The sequence below is a fragment of the Gobius niger genome (assembly GCF_951799975.1).
Source record: "Gobius niger genome assembly, chromosome: 19".
Lineage (NCBI taxonomy): Eukaryota > Metazoa > Chordata > Actinopteri > Gobiiformes > Gobiidae > Gobius > Gobius niger.
The window spans coordinates 14,573,789-14,596,650 of NC_136870.1; the positions used below are offsets into that span (position 1 = coordinate 14,573,789).

A 22,862-nucleotide genomic window follows, 5' to 3' on the forward strand; every position below is an offset into this window, starting at 1 on the left:
GGTGTAATGTTCCCATGTGTTCGACAAATAACCACAAGCACAGTTGTAATGCTGAGACAAAGGCAGTCAAAACAGTCTTGGGCATTCCTTCCTTGAGCTGTGCCTGAGCTTGTAGGTGAACATTTCTACCACACTGACGGAGCTTTGAGGCGGGCTGGGCAAAGGGCTGGCCCCGCTGAAGGGGAGGGCCCTGGGAGGAGAAGTGTGCAGTGGAAAAAAGGGGGGAGCCATGGAGAAAAAAGACAGTGGGCTGATGCTTGCCTGGAGGTTTCTCTGCCTGCTGTGGCATTCCCATCCACACTCACTCCAACTGCTTCAAGGACCACAGAACCAAGCAGAGGGTCAGGAGCAGCAGCTCTCATAGGTCCTGACAATAATAAAGAGGAATTTATCAGCTCATATCTACAAACATGGCAGCCATGGAAACACTGGAGCCGTTCAGCGCCCCTCTGGAGCAGACACTCACTGAGATCTCTGACGATGAGATCAACCTGCCTCCTTCAGATGATGAGGAGCAGGCTGAGGGCAAAACAGAGGCCGCCTCTGCAGCTCTTGAGGAGGCAGAGGGCACGGGACAGGCCGCTGCAGACCAGCCTATGAACGGGGCCATGGTGCTCTCTCTGCTCGACAAGATCATCGGAGCTGTGGACCAGATCCAGCAGACGCAGAGCGGCCTGGAGACCCGACAGCAGGACATGGAGCGTTCTGTCACCACCATCCAGGGTGAGCTGTTCAAACTGGCCAAGAGTCACAACACCACATCCAACAGTGTGAACAAGATGATGGAGAAGGTGCGCAAAGTCAGCGTCAATGTGAAAACGGTCCGAGCCACCCTCGAGAAGCAAGGAGGCCAGATCAAGAAACTGGAGACCAATGAAGCAGAGCTGCTGAAGAGACGTAACTTCAAAGTCATGATCTATCAGGTGAGTCCACAGAGTGAGGAAGACTTCACTGCAAGTCTAATGTGAGGGTGAGGCTTCTGTGGTGAGATTCTGTTGCCAATAATAAATGAGTGGTTCAGTACCCAGTCTTTTTCAGAACATGCCCTTTTCAGACCTTGATGTAATTTTAGACCTTTTTTTCCTTTTGTATTTATAAACCTCAATCTTTTAAATGGTGAAAAAGTCTGACAATCACAACATAAACCAAAAAACAATATACCAAGTGCAACTATTTATTTTTGTGATTTCAAAGTAAAGGTTGAATATCCCACTCAATGTTGTAAAATCATAGAGCCTGTCTCGGTCATGTGGGTCCACTGTCACCCCAGCTGCCTTCACATGGTTGCTATATGCACTTTACTGCCTGGAGATATTTTCTTCATGACTCTAAAAATACAAGTCTTCACATGTGAACTCCACACACTGCGTCATCCTTGGCTCCGGCATCATCAGCTTCTTTTTATTAAGGAGATGGAAAATACCACAGGCCTCCTCAAAGTTGTGCCCGCTGCAGAGACAGAACAGAGCGGAGTGCGTCGGCCTGAGGGTGATGTGGAATAGCTCGCAGCTTTTTGCACAGTGGTGTAAGAACATTCAAAGTTTCCAGTCCTGACTCAGTGGTTCTGTCTGCTCTTTCCAAGTGTTAGTTAACTCTTGTGTTCTGCAAACTGGAGTGTTCCTGACCCGACACGCCAGATTGCATTGTTTTTATGTGTTAGACTCATAAATCACCTTTCAGTTTCCATCATCACCATCCAGGCATTCATTTCATTAGCAGCTTGTTTGGGGAGATAGTTAGATAGATTTCCCAACACATTCCACGCACATAAGCACAGTCAGATGTCAACGTTGTGCAGATTGTGGTTGTTGTTGCCAAGGGCTTGGCTCTGTGTGAGAGAAACTCCCCCTGAAATGCCTTTCTCTGGCTTTCACTAATTCAAAACGGTGACTTTTCTGCAGCTGCCAACAAGGGCATAAGGATTTATTTATTTATCAAAGGGGCAAACCAGCTCTCAATCTCTGCACACAGTATCCTATTCTTTCTGCATGGTGATTCATAGTGGTACTCTTACATAAACAGTCTTTATGAGCCCACTTAAGAAATATATACATTCAATCAGTTACAGCCCATCCATGACCACATGTGGGTAAGCAAGTGCTCCATGATTAAAATATAATCATCTTTATTATTCAAATCATTGAAATTGCAATTATTTATTTTTTTAAGTATGCTGATTACTTTTCAGCGTAATGCTTCTCCAAATCGCCCCCTTGTTTCACTTGTAGCAACCCATGCACAGTCCTAATAAAAGCTTTACAACACTGTACTCGAAGACACCGGTGTGTGGGGTGGATGTAGTAGGACTTTATTTAGACAGCTGATTAACGGAGCAGGCACGTTCTGCTCCTGCCTCTTCCTCATGTGGAACCAGTCACTGCCTTGTTTTCCACTCCTCTGTGTCTCCACCCTTCAGAAAAATGCACCCATCCCAGCAGCATCCAGCCTCCTCCATAACCCACAGAGATCCTTGCCTCATGACTATTTCTATTCACAATCCACTCAGTCATTTTTGCTGTCTTGAAACATCTGCTAACCTGCAAAGGCCAAGCAAACCTCATGTAGACTCATATAGTGTTGTTTAATTACAATATGGGGTGGCTACTAGTGACCTATAGACTCCTGCACTAATATCCAGTTTCAATCTCAAAGACCTTCTCAAGTACTACCTCAAAGTATGTCTTGAAAAAGCAAAATTACCCAACAAGTGGAAAAAACATAAACTCGGATATAACCAGGAAACGACGCAAAACCAAGTAGATTCCCTTATTCGGGAGGGGGAAAAAACACCTAAACAAGTAACCTACATTTAAAGGATAAGGAAGGCGTGTCATAAGCACAATATTGGGACTTTGGCTGCCTCTAAAACAAAAATAACTATTGCTGCCACCATTAATACATGCACCTTTGTGTTTGAACCATTTGAACTGTGGTATATAGAGAATCATCGTATAGCCATGATACTGAGCACACCTGCTGCACAGCTGAGGAGGTAAAAAAGCGAAAATGATTTATATGAAGTTTTGGTGCTGACAGTTCCAAAAGTCAAAATACTAGCAAAGTAGTAGTAATGGTTTGGTCTGGGCATTTTTTTAAGTAACAAAAGCTCATTTACTAGAACTCTCCTGAGTGCACCATCAAAGCGTACGGAGATGAGCAGCTTACGCCAGCTGTCTGGGATTTCTCAGGCTCCAAGTCAGTGCATGTAAATTCATCACACTAAAGCCATTCTTCAAGTCACTACCAGTCCATAAATGGAAATGGAGGGCCAAACTGTTTCCAGATCAGATCTTCAGCTTATAGTTGAATATTTTCATGGAGACTGCATGAGCTAGAAGAGGGGACAGGGGGCGAGGATGGGGGGTGGGGGTGGGGTGCATACACACACAAAACAGAGGGGTGGAAGGGGGGTGTCTATAAATAGCACCCATCACATACTTGTTTGATTGTGAAAAGGAAAGAGCCTTTAGGAGAATGTAATCATGTTTTTGTACATTTGGGATTGATCAAAAGGCTCGCTCAGTTGCAAGATTTATTTATCCATATATAATATATCTCTTCGTCATCTTTCAGTGTGTTAACAATACAGTGATCACGACACCGCACAAACTCTCAAATGAACATTAGGAAAGTGAAGTTGCCCTGGTGATGTTCCAGGCCTTCTTCAGATGAGTCAGATAGGGCTGACTCACAGTCACTCTGGCGAGTGCCACATGATTCCACCAGTCTACAAGGGCATTTGTGTAAATTGTAATGATATGGTATCATTCAATATTGATGAAAGGTTCCATTGAAACCTTTTCTTACTTATTAACTTATAACTTAATCACTATTAAACGGTACAGTAGATAATGCTCAACACCTGGACCATAAAGCGACCCTAAGTTGTCTCACAAAATACAAAGTCTAGCAGAGCCATGATTTTCACTCGTTCAGATCCATGCGCTGTGCTGTGAGGGAAACCTTGTCCTTAGCCGTGTTGTGTAGTGAGTTGAAGATGTGAGCAGAATAAAGCTGCTTCAGGCCGTGCTGGTGCAGCCCTGGAAACCCTCACAGTGTTTGCTGGAGGACCATCAATCTGCACACAGTGGACACAGGAAACAAAGGATTACAAACTCAGTGTCAGACCCATGTACTAATCTTTTTTTCTTTTCTTTTTTATAAAGAGAATCTCCCTCCAAAGAAAGAACCACAGAGCATGCAGTAGGTAGTAGCCTCATCTGACCCAGTGGTTCAGCCAATACAGTGCAACGGGCTGGGCATGTGATCAAACTAATTTTCTAAGACAAAGACTCCTTGTGTTTAGTGAAACAGATATTTTGTTGCTTCTTTATAATTGAATAAATCTGTTGAAAGTGCAGTCCTCTAGACAGGCAGAATCTTTCAGATTACACGACAGTATAGTTCTCCAAAAGTTTTCAGATGAATGCTGGCCATGCGGCATGGTAATTTAAGCCCAAACCTAGGTCACACAACGAGGGTGGTTACAGGAAGAGCAGCAAGAAGAAAATATTTTGAGCACCGCAAAGAGCCATGAGTCATGCAGAGAAAAAAAAAAATTCAAATACTGGCCACATAAATCCACGTAATTGCAAGCCAGCAGAGTTTCCATAGAAACGCAAACATACACAGTATCAGAGATAGAGAGACTGTATTTGGTATTGTGGTGAAAGAAATCACAAGACAGCGATCGCAGTGCCCTCATAAAAAGAGCTTTCCCTGCTTCCCCACATGTGTCCTCGCTAAGAGGGCAGACACACACATTATGTGCACACCCAGTGCATAGCTCAGTCTTGTACTGTATTTTCCATGGCTTTGAGAGACCTTCCTGCAGCCGTTTCAAGAACAATGTCCCATTAAATGAGGAGGGTCAGGAAGTCAACACCAAGGTGAATGCTCCACATCCCAAACCCTTTTCTAAACACACACGCACAATTTAGTCCTCACTGATCATGTACAAAAAATCATACTGCAAACAGCTGTGCAATCTCTCTTTTCTGAGGTTACTATCCTCAATGAAATGTTTTTGATGAGGTGTTGTTGAATGTGACAGACTTCAGAATACTATAAGTTTCATGGTTCTAAGACAGTCACAGCATGTTTTGACTACTTGTGTGTGTGTTTTAATGTGACAAGGATAATCTGATAGAACTCTGAAAGGGCAATACAATAGATTAATGAAGCCCTCATTAAACTGTAACTCAGTGGGCATGGATACTGCTGGTTACATCATCAGCTTATTTTCCTGCTGCGCAGATGGCAGTCCAAGATTCTGAAGTATGATTCCACGTACTCTGTTATTCACATGTTTCCACAAAGGGATCTCCCTCTTACACACATCCTGTCGTCCGGTGGGCTTTTGTTCCAGCCCGTCGTGTTCCTGTTTTGCTGGGACTGCGGGCCCTGCAGACGATCAGCGACATAATTGCTCAAGCAGTTGCTGCAGGATGGAAAGAGGAAGCTGCTTCATAGCAGTCTTTCATGGACAAGCCACACCATCACATCCATGAGCTTATGGGACATGTGAGGGAACAGGCTCCATGAGTGGAAAGGGAAGGGCATGTTAAAGGTGTTACCCTGGAGGGGAACATTCATACACAGACACGCTGAAAGAGTCATTCTCACATTCACTCTCTGTGGGGTGTTTACAGCGGACACATCATCTAAACTTGTCTTTATGTGGCCTACAGTGGAACAAACCACCAAGTAACTCCTCCGTTACCCATAATGCTTTATGGAATGTCAGTATGAATACAAAGACACTCAAATTAGCAGCATTACAATGGCAGGCTTGATTCTCTTCTCAAGAGCAGTATCTGGAGGCTTCCCTACCATTCATGTAAAGTATAAGTTTCTCAACACATCTTCCTTTGTGTTCCTACAGGATGATGTGAAGTTGCCCTCCAGACTCAGCATCTCCAAATCCTTGAAGGCATCAGAGTCGGTGTCCGGGAGCAGGGGAGGCAGCATGCTAGAGCTGAAAGAGGAAGTGGAAGGGGAGGAGGCTGGGCAGAGCACTGACAAGCCCCATGTCGAGCTGTCCTCAGACGAAGAAGGCGTAGATGTTGAAGAACTTCTGGAGGAAACTCGGGCAGAGCGCATCAAGCGCAGTAGCCTGCAACGCGTGCAAACTCTAAAGACTGTCTTTTCCAAAGAGAAGATGGACAAAACCAAGGCAAAAACCAAAGAAAACCTGGAAAAGAGCAAACAAAAAACCAAAGAGAATATTGAGAAAACCAGGCAGAAGACCAAAGATAACATTGAGAAAACCAAGCAGAAAACCAAGGAGAACTTTGAGAAAACCAAGCAGAAAACTAAAGAAAACTTGGAGAAGACCAAACAAAAGACCAAAGAGAACTTGGAGAAGACACGCCACAATATTGAGAAGAAGATGGGAAAGCTTGGAACTCGCATGTCTGTAAATCCTGAGCGCAAACAGAAAATGCAGACGTCACGGGAGAAGGTGAAGAAGTCTTTCACTCCTGACCACGTGGTTTACGCCCGATCCAAGACCGCTATGTACAAAGTGCCCCCCTTCACCTTTCATGTGAAGAAGTTTCGCGAGGGGGAAGTGGAGGTGGTGCAGGGTACTGAGATGATTGAGGTGTCCCAGGACGGAGAGGCCTTCAGCGGGGTGGACACTGAGCTCCAGGATGAGGCTGTGGAAGTAGAGATGGAGATGATGAACGGAGGGGGAGACGAGGAGGAGAATGAAGAGCAGGATGAAGAGGCGGAGGACCCTGACGAGGAGGACAGCCACGAGGAGCTGCAGAAGGACGAGGACCAGGACAGGGACAGTGATTAGTCTGTGTCACACTTAACACACATGCCATTAATAAAATTACGGCCCATTGAGTAACAAAACCTTGAAGAAATGTTTGAAGTGATCGAAATAGTAAGAATGTGACACAAGGGCAATGTCAAGACAATGTTTCCCTTTGCTGAAATGAGAATATAGTAGTCTTTACCTTAGAAATTTAACAGCCTCTCTGTTTGACACATATTCATGGACTTTATACACCCGCACTGGCTTTTTTCACTTGACCCCATTCCTCTTGATAAATAAATCAAAATGTATAAATGTTTATTCACTATAACTTCAACTAGATGTAGACTGTTCCATTTGGCCTCCTTCTCAACAACTTCTGCTGTCCATGTTTCCTTACTGTGTGCATTTATATGTTGTTTTATTATATTTTTTATATATTGATCACAAACATATTAGCAGATGCGGGTGTAGATACCGTATTCATTATTCTAGGTGCCTTCTGACCGGTGACCACCTTAAAGATACACTACAGTTTAAGTTAGCCCACCGTTGCCAGCTCAAAGATGGGACAAGGTGCTGTAAACACTCACAATATATTTCTTATCTATCTCATAATTGTCATGTTTGTCTCTAAGCACAGAAAACTCCACAGTTATTTGTTTGTTTTTTCTTTTCTGAACCACTAGCTTAATGTTTACTTTAATAAAGTCTTGTTCACTCATTTTGGGACTACTTTACTTTTATGTTGTGTCTGTATTAAGTAATACAGTATAAATCAGAATTCACTCATGGCTGAGCTAAGCTCATTTCAGGAAAATGAAATCATGATGACAGATTATATCTTTGTGGTATACTGCGCCTTACCTAGAGATAAAGGGCTTTGTAGTAGGCAATCCCTATTGTGACAAGGCGGCCAATGACTGAATAAAGGCTCTATTCTGACCCAACAGGCAATTTTACTGCTTTAAGCATTGATTAATAACAAGAAAACAGTCAAATGTGATAATTTCCAAGGGATATGTGGCTTCTGTTTTAGAGGCACGATGTTACAGCGGTTGGCGCTCGTGCCTCACAGCTAGAAGGTCTCAGATTCGATTCCCACCTGAACGGAGTCTTTCTGTGTGGACTCTGCATGTTCTCCCTGTGTGTACTCAGGTTTCCCCGACCATGAACAATATGTACAATAGGTTCCTCTCTGGGGCCAGGACTCCCCTGTAAAACAGAGTTGTAATCTCAGCGGGACTTTCCTGGTTAAATAAACGTCACATAACAACAAACAAACAAAAACATGTACAATAGGCCAGAATAAATGTAGTGTGCGAGAAAGTGGTTGGTGGTGGTCAGAGGGGCCGATGGCACAGACTGGTAGCCTCGCCTCTGTCAATCTACCCCAGGGCAGCTGTGGCTACAATAGTAGCTTACCACCACTGAGTATGGCGTGAATGAATAAGGACTACAATGTAGCAAACGGCGACAGTGGTGCAGACACTTCACCTACATTGCCCCAGTGTCTGCGTACATTGGTGTATGAATGAGAGTATGAATGGGTGAGTGGATCTTTGCTGTAAAGCGCTTTGAGTGCCTAATGTAGGTGGAAAAGCGCTATGTAAGTTGAGACCATTTACTTTGAGAAACTTGTTAATACAGGCTTGTAAAGCGCAATATGAGCCATTATTATTACTCATCATCATAAAATATTATTATATCATTCACAATAGTAGTAAATTATTGTCTTACACTTTACATCAGTATTGCGCTTTGTTTTCTCAAAGTGATGGTCCTGTATTCACAGCACTGCCCTGCGGCACAACACATTAACGGAAGTGAGGCTGCCGATCTGCGCCATCGGCCCTGTCGTCCTGTTAGTACAATGTTGGCTAACTGTGATGGAGAAAACATCCAAATGAGAAATAAGCCTCGGTTTTCTGCAGAGCAGTGGAGAGAAGCTTGGGAGGATGCTGCCATCTGGTGCCTGACCTCCGCAGCGGAAAATGGAGAAGTTGCATGTGTTGAACTTCCGCGGTTGGTTGGACAGCTGCAGCTCCTGAAGAAGAGGAAGGAGCAGCATGTAGCATGAGCACCTCTGGCCCCAGCTCCAGCGGCGTGTGTTTCTCTACAAACTGTAGCTGTTCGGAGTGCTATATGCAGTGTAAGACAACTTACACCCGTGTCACACCACAGGTCGGCTGTACGGCGTAGATCAAGTGCCACAGGTCTTAAATACCAAGCTAACGTAGCAGCTCGAGCTAAGAAAATGTCTCTACTGTACCAGCAATTACCATTTAATACACCCGCATAGCTCATGTCAGTGTCAGTCAAAACATATCCAAGCTTTTATGCATCTTTGTTTTATAAAGTTATATTCATGTCTTACAAATGTCCCTTGTTTTGCGCCCTGTTTCACAAAATGATGTGACACTTTTCGCCAGTGGCACTATGGCAATGTGGATTCAAGCCCAGCAACTTCAAGGAGAAGCATTGCACCAGATGCAAGCTCTGTATGGACAGCATTTTCCTATAGAGGTGCGACACTACCTTGCTCAGTGGATAGAGAACCAACAATGGTAGGTGAATGTTTTGCACTTGCATTGCTCGCCTAGTTCTTGCAACAGTCCTGTGGGGTTGAGTCTGAATGGGGCTGTGTCATGTCCTGCAGGGACTCAGTGGAGCTGGAGAATCCAGGAGAGGAGGTCAAAGCCAAGCGTTTGTTGGATGGCCTTGTGGCAGAGCTCCAGAAGAAGGCTCAGATTCAGGGTGGAGAGGATGGCTTTTTGCTCAAGATTAAGCTAGGTCACTATGCCAGCCAGCTCAAGGTGTGTCACTTATTCAGGCACTAATATTCAGTCACATTTACTCAAGAACTTGAACCTTTTGAAGTAACTGTACTTCTCAGAGTAGAATTGTTTCTTTATGTATAATGTTATGGCATTTTCTTCTGGAATTATTTGGTCACTGCATGCACATAAATCTGTCTTTTAGTCCGCATTTGGAGCCCTTTAGCAGGATTTCCAAGAAGTTTTTACTTATACTTGAGTAATTATAGGGGTCACTACTTTTCACTCCTACTTGGGTAAAGTTATTTTGATGTACCGTCTTCTTTTGACTCTTTTACTCTACCCACCTCTTATTCATAGTTTCATATGACAGCATGCAATAGATGAAAGAAAAAACTACACATGCCTGGAAGTGATGTCACAGTCATCTATTGGATTATCCTAAATTCTATCCTTGTGTATCCAGAGCACATACGACCGTTGTCCACTGGAGCTCGTGCGCTGCATTCGACACATCCTGCAGTCCGAGAAGAGGCTCGTTCAAGATGCTACAAACGTAAGCACAAGTCCAGCAGGTTTCTGATTATTACCGTTGAAAGAAAACAGAGCAAAACATGTCATCTCTGAAAAAAAGTAACTTGAAGATTTACATGTGGACATTTTGAACACAAACCCTTTCAGATAGATGCCTAAATGGTATCAGAACAGATAATTCAAAAGTAAAAAATAAAATAAAAAAAAAGATTACGCTAATAGTGTAATAATACAGTCCCGACCACTTAAAAAATGGCAACAACAAAACAAAAAATCACATTTTGCATGGTTGGATCTTCCAAGCAGAACTTGCACTGCAACAAGAAGAACTGGGAGTGAGAAAAAACATTTTGAGTGAATCTTTTATTGAAAACAACCATTAAACTCAAATAGGTGTTTAGCAGCTGATCAAAAGTTTAAGACCACATGCCTTTAAAAGGCCAAATCTGTGCAAAAATGTGGATTCAGCGTCATTTTCTGTCAGGTATTCTCACTTTTTCAGCGTGTTTGGGTTGTTGAGTTGCTTAAGCAGGGCCTCTCGCAATGGGACATCGCTGCTGAGGAGTAAAACATCATTTTGAATTTCCTAAAAGATCATGAGGCTTACCACTACTGAGTATGGAGTGAATGAATAATGCACAAAATTGTAAAAGCAACTTTGAGCGTCTGGAAAAGCGCTAGATAAGACTAATGCATTATTATGGGACAAAAAAGTGAAGTGGAAGGCCCCAAAAGCACTTTTTTCGTTCCATAACCCTCCCCCTAAAAAAATGACTGTGTATTCAATAAAGTTCACTCAAAATGCCACCCTGCAAAATGTGATTTTATTTTTTGTGTTGCCATTTTTAAGTGATCTTAGACTTCTGATCAGGAGAGTATGATGCACTATGTAAATGTACTGGTACAATGGGAAACAAATGCCCCAAAACATTTCCTGGCCCCTGTATGGAAGCACACAGTGCGTTTGGAAACAGAAGTCCAAAGGCTCATTTGTTGTGTTGGTTTGTTGACAGGCGAGTTGTGGTACAGAAGGTCAGTCGATGGATAGTTTGTCCCAGCGCCATCAGCAGATAAACCAGTCCTTTGAGGAACTGCGGCTGGCCACTCAGGAGACTGAGAATGAGCTGCGTAAACTTCAGCACAGCCAGGAGTACTTCATTATTCAGTATCAAGAGAACATTCGCATACAAGGTAAATGGTATGCACATTGCCCTGTGCAATACGTTTTGTGTGTACCCTGGCACATGCACAAGCTCGACATATCATTTCACTTTATTTAACCTAACTTGGAAGCAGTGAAGGTAAAAACACTTTTGTGCAGACACTAGGGTCCTGCACAAACCTCATGCCTCTCATGTCCAGTTGATGAGTGCAGTGTTCTGCCTGTTTCTTTATCTTGTATTAGCCCAGATAAGCAGCCTGAACTCCCTGCCGGCAGCTGAGCGCGCTCAGAGAGAGCCAGCTCTCCAAAGTAAGAGAGCTACAGTGGAGTCCTGGCTCGCCAGGGAGGCCAGCACACTTCAGAAATACAGACTTGTAAGTACATGGTGCATTGCTGATTTATTGCTGCGTTTATGATTCCAATGTTTGTTTGTTTTTTTATCTAGACTTGGCAAGCATATTTACTATACAAATCTCTTATTGTTTTTAAGGACCTGTCTGAACAGCATCAGAAGACCTTGTCCTTGTTGAGGAAGCAGCAGACTCTAATTCTAGACGAGGAGCTCATTCAATGGAAGAGGAGACAGCAGCTGGCTGGCAACGGAGGCCCACATGAAGGGGGACTGGATGTGCTCCAATCCTGGTAAGGACTGCTCCGTGTACAGTTATGCAGAGGTTGGCAGAACGTAATAACCTAATGTGTCCGCTTTTTGTTTTGGTGTTGAGGTGTGAGAAACTGGCTGACCTCATCTGGCAGAATAGGCAGCAGATCCGCCGCTGTGAACACCTGACTCAACAGCTGCCTCTGCCCGGTCCTATGGAGGAGCTGCTGAGCAAACTCAACGCTGATATCACTGACATCATCTCCGCACTTGTCACCAGGTCAGAACTTTGCAGTACTTTCTAGTTTTGGAAATGTATAAGATATTCATATTTTCATATTTTTGTTTCAGCACCTTTATTATTGAAAAGCAGCCTCCCCAGGTGTTAAAAACCCAAACTAAGTTTGCAGCCACAGTGCGCCTCCTAGTGGGAGGGAAACTGAATGTCCACATGAACCCTCCTCAGGTCAAGGCCATAATAGTGAGTGAGCAGCAGGCCAAAGCTCTGTTAAAAAATGAGAGCACGCACAGGTGAGACACACTTTGCCCTTCTCGGCCTGCGCCCACATTCAAGGGCCTAAACTCTCTGTGGTTTCCAGTGAAAGCAGCGGAGAGATCCTGAACAACAACTGTGTGATGGAGTATCACCAGGCCACAGGAACCCTCAGTGCTCACTTCAGAAACATGGTACAGTCTCATTATGTCTGCTTTGTTTAGAATACCTTGTGTTTTTAAAGAAGAGTACTTTAAGGTCGCTTCACCATAGCCTGGCAGCTTTACGTTACAAGTGTTATTCAAAAGATTATATGTTTATATTTCTCATCATACCACAGTTTTTACCACTATATTAATTTTGTTCAATGACTATGCACACAACCAATTATCAAAATCATAATTTCAATGTAGCTGTGTGGGTAAACATAGCACTGATAGCTAGTGATACTCGTGTTTTGTGTAATGATTTGGCAGTCCCTGAAGCGGATCAAGCGCTCGGACCGCCGTGGTGCTGAGTCAGTCACAGAGGAGAAGTTCACTGTCCTGTTCGAATCACAGTTCAGTGTTGGGGGCAACGAGCTTGTCTTTCATGTCAAGGTGAGTATATGCTGCTCATGGTGTTTCATACTGGGAATATTGTACTTTTACCTTTACATATTTTTTCTAATGTGTACCCACCTCAGAATGGCGCCTGCAACATGTTTACGCACCATATACATTAGTGATGCGCAGGTCAGGTTTTTTTTCAGCCTGCGGCGCCCTTTGAGCTGGTTCTAACCTGCTCCGGGACCGCCCTGCAACGTGGTTTTTATTTTTACAACCCGCCCCGCAATTAAAAATGACTCGTTACAAACATGATCCGTCTGAATGGACTTTAATTCCGTACAAAAATGGGCTTGGGTCGAGCCGGGTCGTGGGGGCCGCTCCAACAGCTGCCCAAATCACATTGCACCAGACCCTTCTGGCTCCTCCTGCAGGTGGGGGGTCCACAGGTGGACGGCCTCACGATTCAAACCTTTGTCTGATCTGTCACCAAGAACCTGTTTGCCATGGGAGACCCTACCAGGGGCACGAAGCCCCCAACAACAGAGCTCCCAGGATCATTCGGGTGCTCAAGCCCCTCCACCACGTTAAGGTTAAGGTTCCTGAAAACTGCGCATCACTAATATACACAATGTGCTAATTTTGTTTACATGTGATGATTTTACCACAGTGATACAGGTGAATACTTACAGTCGCTTGTGTTTGTCCAGACCTTGTCTTTACCGGTGGTGGTGATTGTTCATGGCAGCCAGGACAACAATGCCACAGCTACAGTCCTCTGGGACAACGCCTTTGCTGAGCCGGTCAGTCTGAGCTTCTTTTCAGCTCTATCAAGCAGAATGATGCTTCATTTGCAGACTTAATGAGATGATATTGTTTAATATATTAATACTCAAGTTGTCAGAAGGGCTTTGGCATATATTTTCTGAATTTTGGGAGGTTAATCTGATCTAGCTGTGTCTCCTCAGGGTCGTGTGCCTTTCATGGTCCCAGACAAAGTGGTGTGGTCTCTGTTGTGTGAGGCTTTGGACATGAAATACAAGGCAGAAATGCACAGTGCGCGCGGCCTGTCGGAGGATAACCTGGTGTTCCTGGCACAGAAGGCCTTTAGCAGCAGCAGTAATAACCCTGAAGACTACCGCAACATGACCATCTCCTGGGCCCAGTTCAACAGAGTAAACCATCCCACACTGTCAAGTCTGCTCACGGCAACGCTCTATTAACAATGGCTTGTTTTGTGTTCGCAGGAGAGTTTACCTGGACGCAACTTTACCTTTTGGCAGTGGTTTGATGGCGTTGTGGAGCTCATGAAAAAGCACCTAAAACCTCACTGGAATGATGGGTAAGTGTTTTAATGATATATATTAAGGAACATTTTACACATGCGCCTGTCTTTAACACTTGATGATTGAAAGTGTTCAAACTGACTTTTTGATAGGGCCATTTTAGGCTTTGTCAACAAGCAGCAGGCCCAGGACATGCTCCTGTCCAAACCCAATGGAACATTTCTGCTCCGCTTTAGCGACTCAGAGATTGGAGGCATAACTATTGCCTGGGTGGCAGAGAATCCCAACAAATCGGGTTAGTACCATAAACACTTGTCACACAGTCTTTCAAATCTGATCTGTTTCAATGTAAATGCAGTAAATGATAAAATAAATGATTTTACAGTTATTTTAACACATTACCTTCACCTATGTCATGGTTCCTTGTTTTGGGGCAGGGGAAAGGCTGGTCTGGAATCTGCTGCCTTACACCACCAAGGACTTCTCCATACGCTCACTCGCTGACCGCATCAGTGACCTCAATCACCTGTTATTTTTGTACCCGGATAAAGCAAAAGACGAGGTGTTTGCAAAGTACTACACACCGCCCCTCTGTATGTACACTGTTATTGTTGAGTAATTATGGAGATGGAGTCAGATTATACTAATGCTACAAATATTATTTTACAGCCAAAGCACCTGTTGATGGATATGTAAAGCCACTTATCAGACAGGTTGTGCCAGAGTACGTACAATTTCCTTACATCCTTCTATAAACATATATTGGGTAATGGAAGAAAAATGACATAAATTTTAATTGCATTTACTGGAACTTTGACAAAAGACGTTTTATTTTGCCCTGCCAGATTCACCAGCCCTAACCCCGAGCCCAGTGGTGCGTCAACCTTCATGGATCAGACCACATCTCCATCTGTGGGCCATCCCAGCAGCTTCAGCGTCTACCCCCCCATGTAAGCAGCCTTTTGTATTCAGAGGCAAAGGGTAACTTCTCCTCACCTGGCAAGCCAAAGGCAAGTTCCCTGAATGTAGCCCATCAGTGATGTCCATCTGGCATTTTTCAACCAATCATGTCTGTTTATGTACACGGATGTATCCTCTATGGGTTGTGTCACATTGTAGCAAATGAGCCGACTGGCTGGGATGTTGGACAGGGTCACTGTGTGTGTGTCAATACAGACAAGATAAACAGTACATTTATTTGTATTGTAACTGAGCCAAGCTTTTTGAAAAATGTGTTTGTTGAAAGGTTAGTGTTCACCCGACTATAGAAGAAACAAAACACAATTCCTGGGTGTGTGCACTTTTTCAGGGTTATCTGAAAAGAAAAATACAATTCCAACAACTTTCCTATTTCTAAACCGAGTCGGTGCCGTAATGAATCACTTTGTTCTTGGCACATCCCTAAGCTTTTTTTTTTAAACAATTACTAACCTCAATGGTGCACAAGTGGAAACCTTTGTTCAGTGTTTTCAGGCACTTGTGTTCAGATGCAACTTCTGCTCTGCTGGAATTATTTGTGCAAAATGACTTTCTGATGTGTCTCAGGAGTGAGGCCATGCTGGACGGTGATGGAGAGTTTGACCTTGAGGACACCATGGATGTGGCTCGTCATGTTGAGGAGCTGCTGCGAAGGCCCCTGGCAAATCAATGGGGAAATCAGCAGCAGTCCTAAGGACCTCTATCGCTACCATGGAGACAGTATTAGAGGTGTGCCCTGTGTTGCCTCAACAAACACATACTCATGTGCCTGGTTTAACACTCCAGTCCTGCTCCATGCTCCCTCAGGGCTTTGGTTGCAACTTTGTTGAAAAGATTTGGGCCACCGCTGCATTTTATTTTTTTAAATTGTACTTTACAAATATAAGTTGAAAGCAATCTACATTTACAGTGAAATCACTATTCTACTTGTAAGTACTTTTATATAGATTTAAATGTAGCTTGGGACTAGCTTGTCTTGAGTGAGTACACGTTCCCATTTGTGACAATTTAAAATGTACGTAACCCTGAGTGATGATAAACGGCCATAATCTAGATGCAAAAAACTAAAATTAAACCTTCAAATTGGCTAATAATTTAGATCAACTAAACTGGGCATTTGTGGCAAAAGTTGGAAAAAGTGTATTTGTTACATGTTCCTATGTAAAATTCTTACTCTTTACGTTTTACACATATGGGGCCAGATCTTGTGACTGGCGCAGTCCGTGCGCAACTCTAAACGCAACATAGTACACGCGTGATCTTGCATGTGGCGCAGGTTTTGCGCTCAAGGCTGCGGAGAGGGCGTTTTTTAAGAAAAAGAGCCAGACTGAGGCGTGGTTCATTACAAGCAGCACTCGTGCTACTCTTCTATGGCAACCTTCACATTATGTTCCTCTTTACATCGCGCTGCCTTGTCTTCTTCCTTAGAATCGACGTCAAATTGAAAACAAAAGCGAAATTGCCTTGAAAAGTCTGTTTGAGCGTAGGTTACACACGGGCTTACTTTGATACTGTCGATCAACGCGCACACCCCTAACACCAAAACAACAACAGTTTTCCATAAATAAACCACACGCCTTCAAGTGCCACAACAGTCTTTCCATCGTGTGTCAGTCTTTACCTCCTGATGATGCTCCTTGTGTAGCCACAGCTCAGTCCAAAAGAAAGAAGCACATTTACAGGGAGCATAGCAACTTTTTTTTCCAATTCAGCCGCTCCAAGAATCCTGCAGCTGGAGCACAAATGTTCCAATACGCTACAGTTTTCTTGCAACTGCTGCATAACTCTGCAACTCCTCTGCAGCCATTATGACAGTTTCTGATCAATTAAATCCTGTACATTTTGTAACTTTGTGCATTTGAACGGTGTCCAACGCCGAGGCAGCTGCCTCTCTGTCCCCGCCCGCTCATCGTGGATCTGCAGCGCGTGGCTGCAGCAGCGGAGGGACAGTTTTATTTCTTTCATCTTTATTAAACATTGCGCTCTGCATCCTCGCAAACCACCGCCTTCCGCAGGTCTGGGGAAAGCATGGGGAGGGGGCGGTACCACAACATCGCAATGCGAGTCTGTCCACCCCTCCTGTCCTGCCCACTTTTTGCGCCAGGTATGACACTGAAGATTGCAAGGAGCGCCACACGTCTGCGTACTCGTCTTCTCTACAGCCTGCGCTATGAACCACAAGATCTGGCCCATGGTATTTTATGTCAAAACTGAGAAGTATATTTGTATGCACCAGATATAGAGCAGGAATTAAAACTGGGACCAACCCTGCCTTCATGCTGGGACCAGATTTTCAGCGAACAGGGTCATTGTGAATTTGGATGTGATGTAGTTGGAACCTCGGGGCATGCTCTGGGCAGGGTTATCGTTTTGACCAACAGATTTTGTGTTTCTTGATTCAAATGCTTGTATGCTCTTGAGCTGCATATGCATGTTGATAAACGCCTGTGCCTTCAGTGATGTTACGAAGGGAAACTATGGACATGTAAATGCATCTTTATTACACCTCTGCTTCCTGCCAAAGCAGTGGGAAGCCTTGCACATAAGTTAGTTAACCTCAGGAAATCCCTCTATCTTGCTATCGCTATCAATAACGGCTTGATTGTACTGTTGCTCATTTTGGTGCCTTTGGCTTGTGCTTATGTGTAAAACCAAATCTAAAATATTTACTAAAACTTAAGGATGGTCTCACCAGCAGATCCTTGTAGTCCCTGTTTTTATTTTAATAAATACGTTTTTATTAAAACCTTTTTTTTTTTTTCATCTCTTGACCAGTGTTAATTTATTGACTGTATTGCACTTCTTTCACTGCCACAGCGCTCATTAACAGTTCTGCCTTTGTAGTGAAATGTGTTCAGTGAGTAGAGAGTGAGTAGTGAGTAATTATATATACAGTCTATGGTAGTGACAGTAGTAAATATTCATCATATCTGACCCAATGTACTCTCATTATGAGAGTACATTTAACTTTAACACATGACCTAAAATCACATGACAGTGATTGTGTAATTGGTTGCCGCTTAAAGAGGAAAGAAAAGTGATTGGTGCGCAGTCTCTGGGTACTTCCTGTTTCGGTGAAAGTAGGAAATGGTTTTGAAAGTGCCGCTGTGGTGGGAACGAGTTTGTGTTGATCGCGAGCGAAGATGCTCTCCAGCTGCGTTTGGAGGTTCCTCATCTTCCTAGCGCTGTGCGGGAGTGTGTCTGCACAGCGGAGATTTCCCTCCTTGGAGCACCTCCAGTCAGGCAGCAGTGAGCAGGCGCAGGACTCAGCGGTGAATGGGCTGCTCCGCAGACTCCTTGGGACCCGCGCATCTGAGTTCATCGTGTCCGTCAACAAGAGCCTGTCTAACGACAGTCTGGACGTATGCGAGCTGCGCTCCACCAGGAACAACAGGGTGGTGGTGATCGGGAGCAGCGGTGTAGCAGTGGCGTCTGGCATCTACAACTACCTCAAATACTTCTGCAACTGTCACGTGTCCTGGTCTGGAGCACAGCTGGACCTTCCCCGACCTCTGCCCAAGCTGAGCGGTGTCCTGCGCATCAGCAGCCCACACAGGTCACTGACACATCACATGCAGCCTTGGCATTCACTCGCATGACATGTAGAGGAGGTTGGAGATATGACATGGGATCATAGGTGTCTCGGCTCGGGAATGCGCCAAGAAACTGATAGATCTATCATTACATAGAAACCGTTTTCCCTGTGCCACAGATGCTTAGAGGCCTTTGGTCAACTTGATCAAACATGGTTTTTAATTGTACAAAGAGCTGCCCAGACAACGTTTAAGGGACAGGCTTAAACTGATTCTCCCCTGCGTAATGTCAGAATCAATGAATGAAGGATTTGAGGGCTGACGCTCTAGTGACAGTAGGATACTCCAGTTTTAACTGAGCTCAGCAGAACGGCCTCTTTCAGGCTGTTTTTCACCAAAGCCATTCACTGTGTTTGGCCCAGTGCCAGATTCACACAACAGGCCTTGTTTACTCTCACACACACAGACACAGTAAACGCTCTCGGGGCACATCAAAGGCTGATAATGCAAATATGTTGAAGTCTCAAAAGGAAACTGCTACTGACATGATTTGCAATAATCCTCACTAATCTCAACCTCAGTATTAAGATTACATATCGACCTGTAGCACATCACATGACTCTGATGGCAAGGTGCCATTAATGTTTTTTTTCTTATTGCTCTCGTGGAAAGTCATGCTCTGTGTGCAATTAAAAAAAAAATAAGTTCATGGAATCAATATGGGGGGCCCTTTGTGCTGCAAAAGATATTCTTCACCTGTGTTTTTCCACTGATTTGTCCACTTTTTTGTCTTCTGGTCTTATCCTAACAGCACTTTGTGGTTTTGCACTTTGTGCATCTATAAAATTATGTTTCAACCAACTTTGAACATATAACAGCCGACCGTAGCCTCATTAAGTGAATTATTCACCCGCATTCTGTCTATCAGCAAGGTCAGGCCTGTGACAGTAATGTAAGGTATAAAATCTTGTATAAATCCTTGCACCTTATCTTTCATACACCGTTTCATTTTGCTACTGCAGATTCCGGTACTACCAGAATGTGTGCACGTTCAGCTACTCGTCCGTGTGGTGGGACTGGCCCCGATGGGAGAGAGAGATCGACTGGATGGCACTGAATGGGATCAACTTGCCCCTGGCCTTCACGGGACAGGAGGCACTGTGGCAGGAGGTAGGAGTGGGAGTTAACCGGCAAATTGTACTGCAGCTAGGATCAACCTGGTATTTAAATGAGCTGACTAATTCAGTTGCAACATTCCCTTCCCTTTATATAGCCATCAGTTGTCATTCTGGAAATGTGGTTGGTTAGGTTTATACATTACAGTCTGAAAACACCATGACACGAGTGTACTGGAGTAGAAATATGCTGCTCCTGTCTTCACACCCCGCTCTCCTCCCCTACATGCTTTTAGCATGCTTGTATGGATAAATAGCTATACTGTAAAATCCAATTATATATGATATCATGTAATACTGTCATTACACAACTTTTTCATTTTCTATGGTTATACTGTATATGACATGTGTGGCGCCCCCTTGAGACTGGTCTTTAATTTGACTGTGTGCTTTAGGTGTACCGTTCTCTGGGCCTGAACCAATCTGAGTTGGAAGAGTTTTTCTCTGGTCCAGCGTTTCTGGCCTGGAACCGCATGGGAAACATGTTTCGCTTCGGAGGACCTCTACCCCAGTCCTGGCATGTGACTCAGCTAAACCTCCAGGTACATAGGACCCCCCACCCCCATGATCCTACGTGTGTGCAGTAGCGTAAACAGTTTCATGTTTTTGTTTGTATAGAGATTGCAGTATAGATGCTGTAGAGATACTGCTATATGTATTTGCTGCTGGTTTCACATGTATGTGAAAATGAGATGGACTTTGTTAAGGTTGTCACTGCTACTAAAGTACTCTTGTTGTGTCTGCAGTTTAAGATTTTAGAGAGAATGCGATCGTTTGGCATGATTCCTGTCCTCCCAGCCTTCTCGGGAAATATCCCCAAAGGAATCCTGAGGTGATGTCACACATTAAGCCCTTAAATAAATGTTTGGAATGACTTTTCTGCCTAATCTCTAATGTTTTAGATTGTATCCAAAGGCGAACGCAACAAGGCTGGGACCGTGGGCACATTTCAACTGCAGCTACTCTTGCTCATATATCTTGGATCCGCAAGACCCTCTCTTCTTCCGGATCGGCTCTCTCTTCCTCTCTCAAGTGGTCAAACAGTTTGGCACAGACCACATTTATAACACAGACACCTTCAATGAGATGACCCCGCCCTCGTCTGACCCCACCTACTTGTCGTCCGTCAGCCGCTCAGTCTTCAGCACCATGACGGCAGGTGGGTGTTCCTCAGAAAAGTGGAGCGATGTACTGTGTTGAGCTATGGTAAAGTTGAATATTGTGATAGTGCATGGGGTGTGTGAGTATGTACTGTTGTTCCTCTGTCACATGTTGAATCTTCTGTGTGTGGGGATTTCTGACCAAAATTCCTTTGCTCTGCAGTTGATCCTCAGGCCATTTGGCTCATGCAAGGCTGGCTCTTCTTCAGTGATGCAACCTTTTGGCAACCAGCCCAGATCCAGGCCTTACTCCACGGAGTGCCACTGGGACGCATGATAGTGCTGGATTTGTTTGCTGAAACCGAACCAATTTTTTCTTACACACAGTCTTTCTATGGCCAGCCGTTTATTTGGTGCATGCTACATAACTTTGGGGGCAACAGTGGATTTTTTGGCACAGTGGAGAGCATTAACTCGGGTCCGTTCAAAGCGTTGCATTTCCCAAACTCCACTATGGTTGGCACCGGTCTGACACCCGAGGGCATTGAGCAGAATCCTGTCATCTATGAGCTGATGAGTGAGCTGGCCTGGCGCAAGGAGCCTGTGAACCTATCCAAGTGGGTGTCCTTGTATGCCATACGGCGTTATGGAAGTACACAGGAGAACCTTAGTACTGCCTGGAAGTTGTTGTTTGCTAGTGCGTACAACTGTACAGTAGCTCATTATAGAAACCATAACCACAGTCCACTGGTGCGCCGGCCGTCGCTCCACATGAACACAGATCTGTGGTATGAGCCAGCCCTCCTCATTCAGGCCTGGAAGCTAATGTTGGACGCGGCTCCAGAGCTCATGTCCAAGGAGACGTTCCGCTACGACCTGGTGGATGTCACGCGGCAGGTGTTACAGGTTATGACCACATGGTTTTACCAGGACATTGTGGATGCGTTCCACAAGCAGAAGTTGGCAGAACTGCTGACAGCTGGGGGAGTGCTGGTGTATGACCTCTTGCCGGAGCTGAACCGACTTCTGAACAGTGATCGTGGCTTCCTGCTGGGCACATGGCTAGAGAGGGCCCGCTCCTTGGCCCTGGACGACACCGAAACCCAGCTGTACGACATGAACGCTCGCAACCAGCTCACCCTGTGGGGACCCAGCGGAGAGATCCTGGACTATGCCAGTAAAGAGTGGGGCGGCCTCATGGAGGACTACTATGGCCAGAGGTGGGCGTTGTTTGTGAACACACTTGTGGAGTGCCTCAACAGTGGGACGCCCTTCAAGCAAGACACTTTCAATCAAGCTGTGTTCCAGGTGGAGAGGGGCTTCATCTTCAACGGTCATAAGTACCCAAGCGCACCTCAGGGGGACACTTACGAAATAGCCTACAGAATATTTCTGAAGTATTACCCACAAGCCTTAAAAAAGTTGTAATCAACCAACCAACACTATAAAATGTTTGTTCAGACCATCATGTAGAAATCAGAGATTGTTTTTAGCCAGATGTTGTGTGATCTGTTGCCATCAACTTCAACAATATTTTTGTGCCAATTAATGGAAACCTTAATGCTTTGGTTTTATACTCTTACAAATTCTGTCACCGATCTGTCTGTCTATTGTTGTTTAGGGTCCAATTTATGACAAACATGTTTTATTTGTCACACTTGTAATTTTGTATCTAGCTTCAAACAAAAGGGATTTTTAATCACATCTTTTATAAATACAAATGTATTTTTGATAAAGCTAGCTTCTGTAGTTTGATTTATTACCGTATTTGGTGGAAGAAGTTGGAGCAAGTTGAATGCTTTAGCTTTATAAATGAAACTTATATCCCCATAATAAACTTTGGGACCCTCGTCTCAGTCAGGTGACCTAAGGGTTTGGATCATTTAACAGAGTCTGACAGGCCGAGGTGGCT

General features: G+C 44.4%; 3 protein-coding genes across 3 annotated transcripts; all 3 read left to right on the forward strand.

Moving 5' to 3' along the window:
* Positions 1 to 254: 254 nt before the first annotated feature.
* On the forward strand, positions 255 to 7,480 carry cavin1b (caveolae associated protein 1b). The gene is made up of 2 exons (XM_079577047.1): positions 255 to 923; positions 5,885 to 7,480. Exons 1-2 carry the CDS (start codon positions 411 to 413, stop codon positions 6,803 to 6,805), a joined length of 1,434 nt encoding a protein of 477 aa, XP_079433173.1. The 5' UTR covers positions 255 to 410; the 3' UTR covers positions 6,806 to 7,480.
* A 1,278-nt stretch (positions 7,481 to 8,758) lies between these two features.
* On the forward strand, positions 8,759 to 16,175 carry LOC306979085 (signal transducer and activator of transcription 5B-like). The gene is made up of 19 exons (XM_079577898.1): positions 8,759 to 8,918; positions 9,199 to 9,333; positions 9,426 to 9,582; positions 10,010 to 10,099; positions 11,091 to 11,268; positions 11,483 to 11,613; positions 11,730 to 11,881; positions 11,965 to 12,120; positions 12,192 to 12,371; positions 12,440 to 12,527; positions 12,810 to 12,932; positions 13,589 to 13,681; positions 13,847 to 14,053; positions 14,126 to 14,220; positions 14,317 to 14,459; positions 14,602 to 14,757; positions 14,834 to 14,888; positions 15,010 to 15,114; positions 15,710 to 16,175. The coding sequence occupies exons 2-19, from the start codon at positions 9,206 to 9,208 to the stop codon at positions 15,834 to 15,836; spliced, it is 2,364 nt and encodes a 787-aa protein (XP_079434024.1). The 5' UTR covers positions 8,759 to 8,918; positions 9,199 to 9,205; the 3' UTR covers positions 15,837 to 16,175.
* A 1,967-nt stretch (positions 16,176 to 18,142) lies between these two features.
* naglu (N-acetylglucosaminidase, alpha) lies at positions 18,143 to 22,708 on the forward strand. Its single transcript, XM_079576715.1, has 6 exons — positions 18,143 to 18,698; positions 19,698 to 19,845; positions 20,246 to 20,392; positions 20,597 to 20,682; positions 20,753 to 21,009; positions 21,174 to 22,708. Exons 1-6 carry the CDS (start codon positions 18,286 to 18,288, stop codon positions 22,376 to 22,378), a joined length of 2,256 nt encoding a protein of 751 aa, XP_079432841.1. The 5' UTR covers positions 18,143 to 18,285; the 3' UTR covers positions 22,379 to 22,708.
* The last annotated feature ends 154 nt before the right edge of the window (positions 22,709 to 22,862 follow it).

Bases quoted from the DNA above. Each gene is read 5' to 3' on its own strand.
- cavin1b (XM_079577047.1), top strand. From the start codon at position 411: ATGGCAGCCATGGAAACACTGGAGCCGTTCAGCGCCCCTCTGGAGCAG. The intron at 924-5,884 runs GTGAGTCCACAG...GTGTTCCTACAG, and splicing joins TCAAAGTCATGATCTATCAG to GATGATGTGAAGTTGCCCTC.
- LOC306979085 (XM_079577898.1), top strand. From the start codon at position 9,206: ATGGCAATGTGGATTCAAGCCCAGCAACTTCAAGGAGAAGCATTGCAC. The intron at 9,334-9,425 runs GTAGGTGAATGT...CATGTCCTGCAG, and splicing joins TGGATAGAGAACCAACAATG to GGACTCAGTGGAGCTGGAGA. The intron at 14,221-14,316 runs GTAAGTGTTTTA...ACTTTTTGATAG, and splicing joins AAACCTCACTGGAATGATGG to GGCCATTTTAGGCTTTGTCA.
- naglu (XM_079576715.1), top strand. From the start codon at position 18,286: ATGCTCTCCAGCTGCGTTTGGAGGTTCCTCATCTTCCTAGCGCTGTGC. The intron at 19,846-20,245 runs GTAGGAGTGGGA...TGTGTGCTTTAG, and splicing joins AGGAGGCACTGTGGCAGGAG to GTGTACCGTTCTCTGGGCCT. The intron at 20,683-20,752 runs GTGATGTCACAC...CTAATGTTTTAG, and splicing joins ATCCCCAAAGGAATCCTGAG to ATTGTATCCAAAGGCGAACG.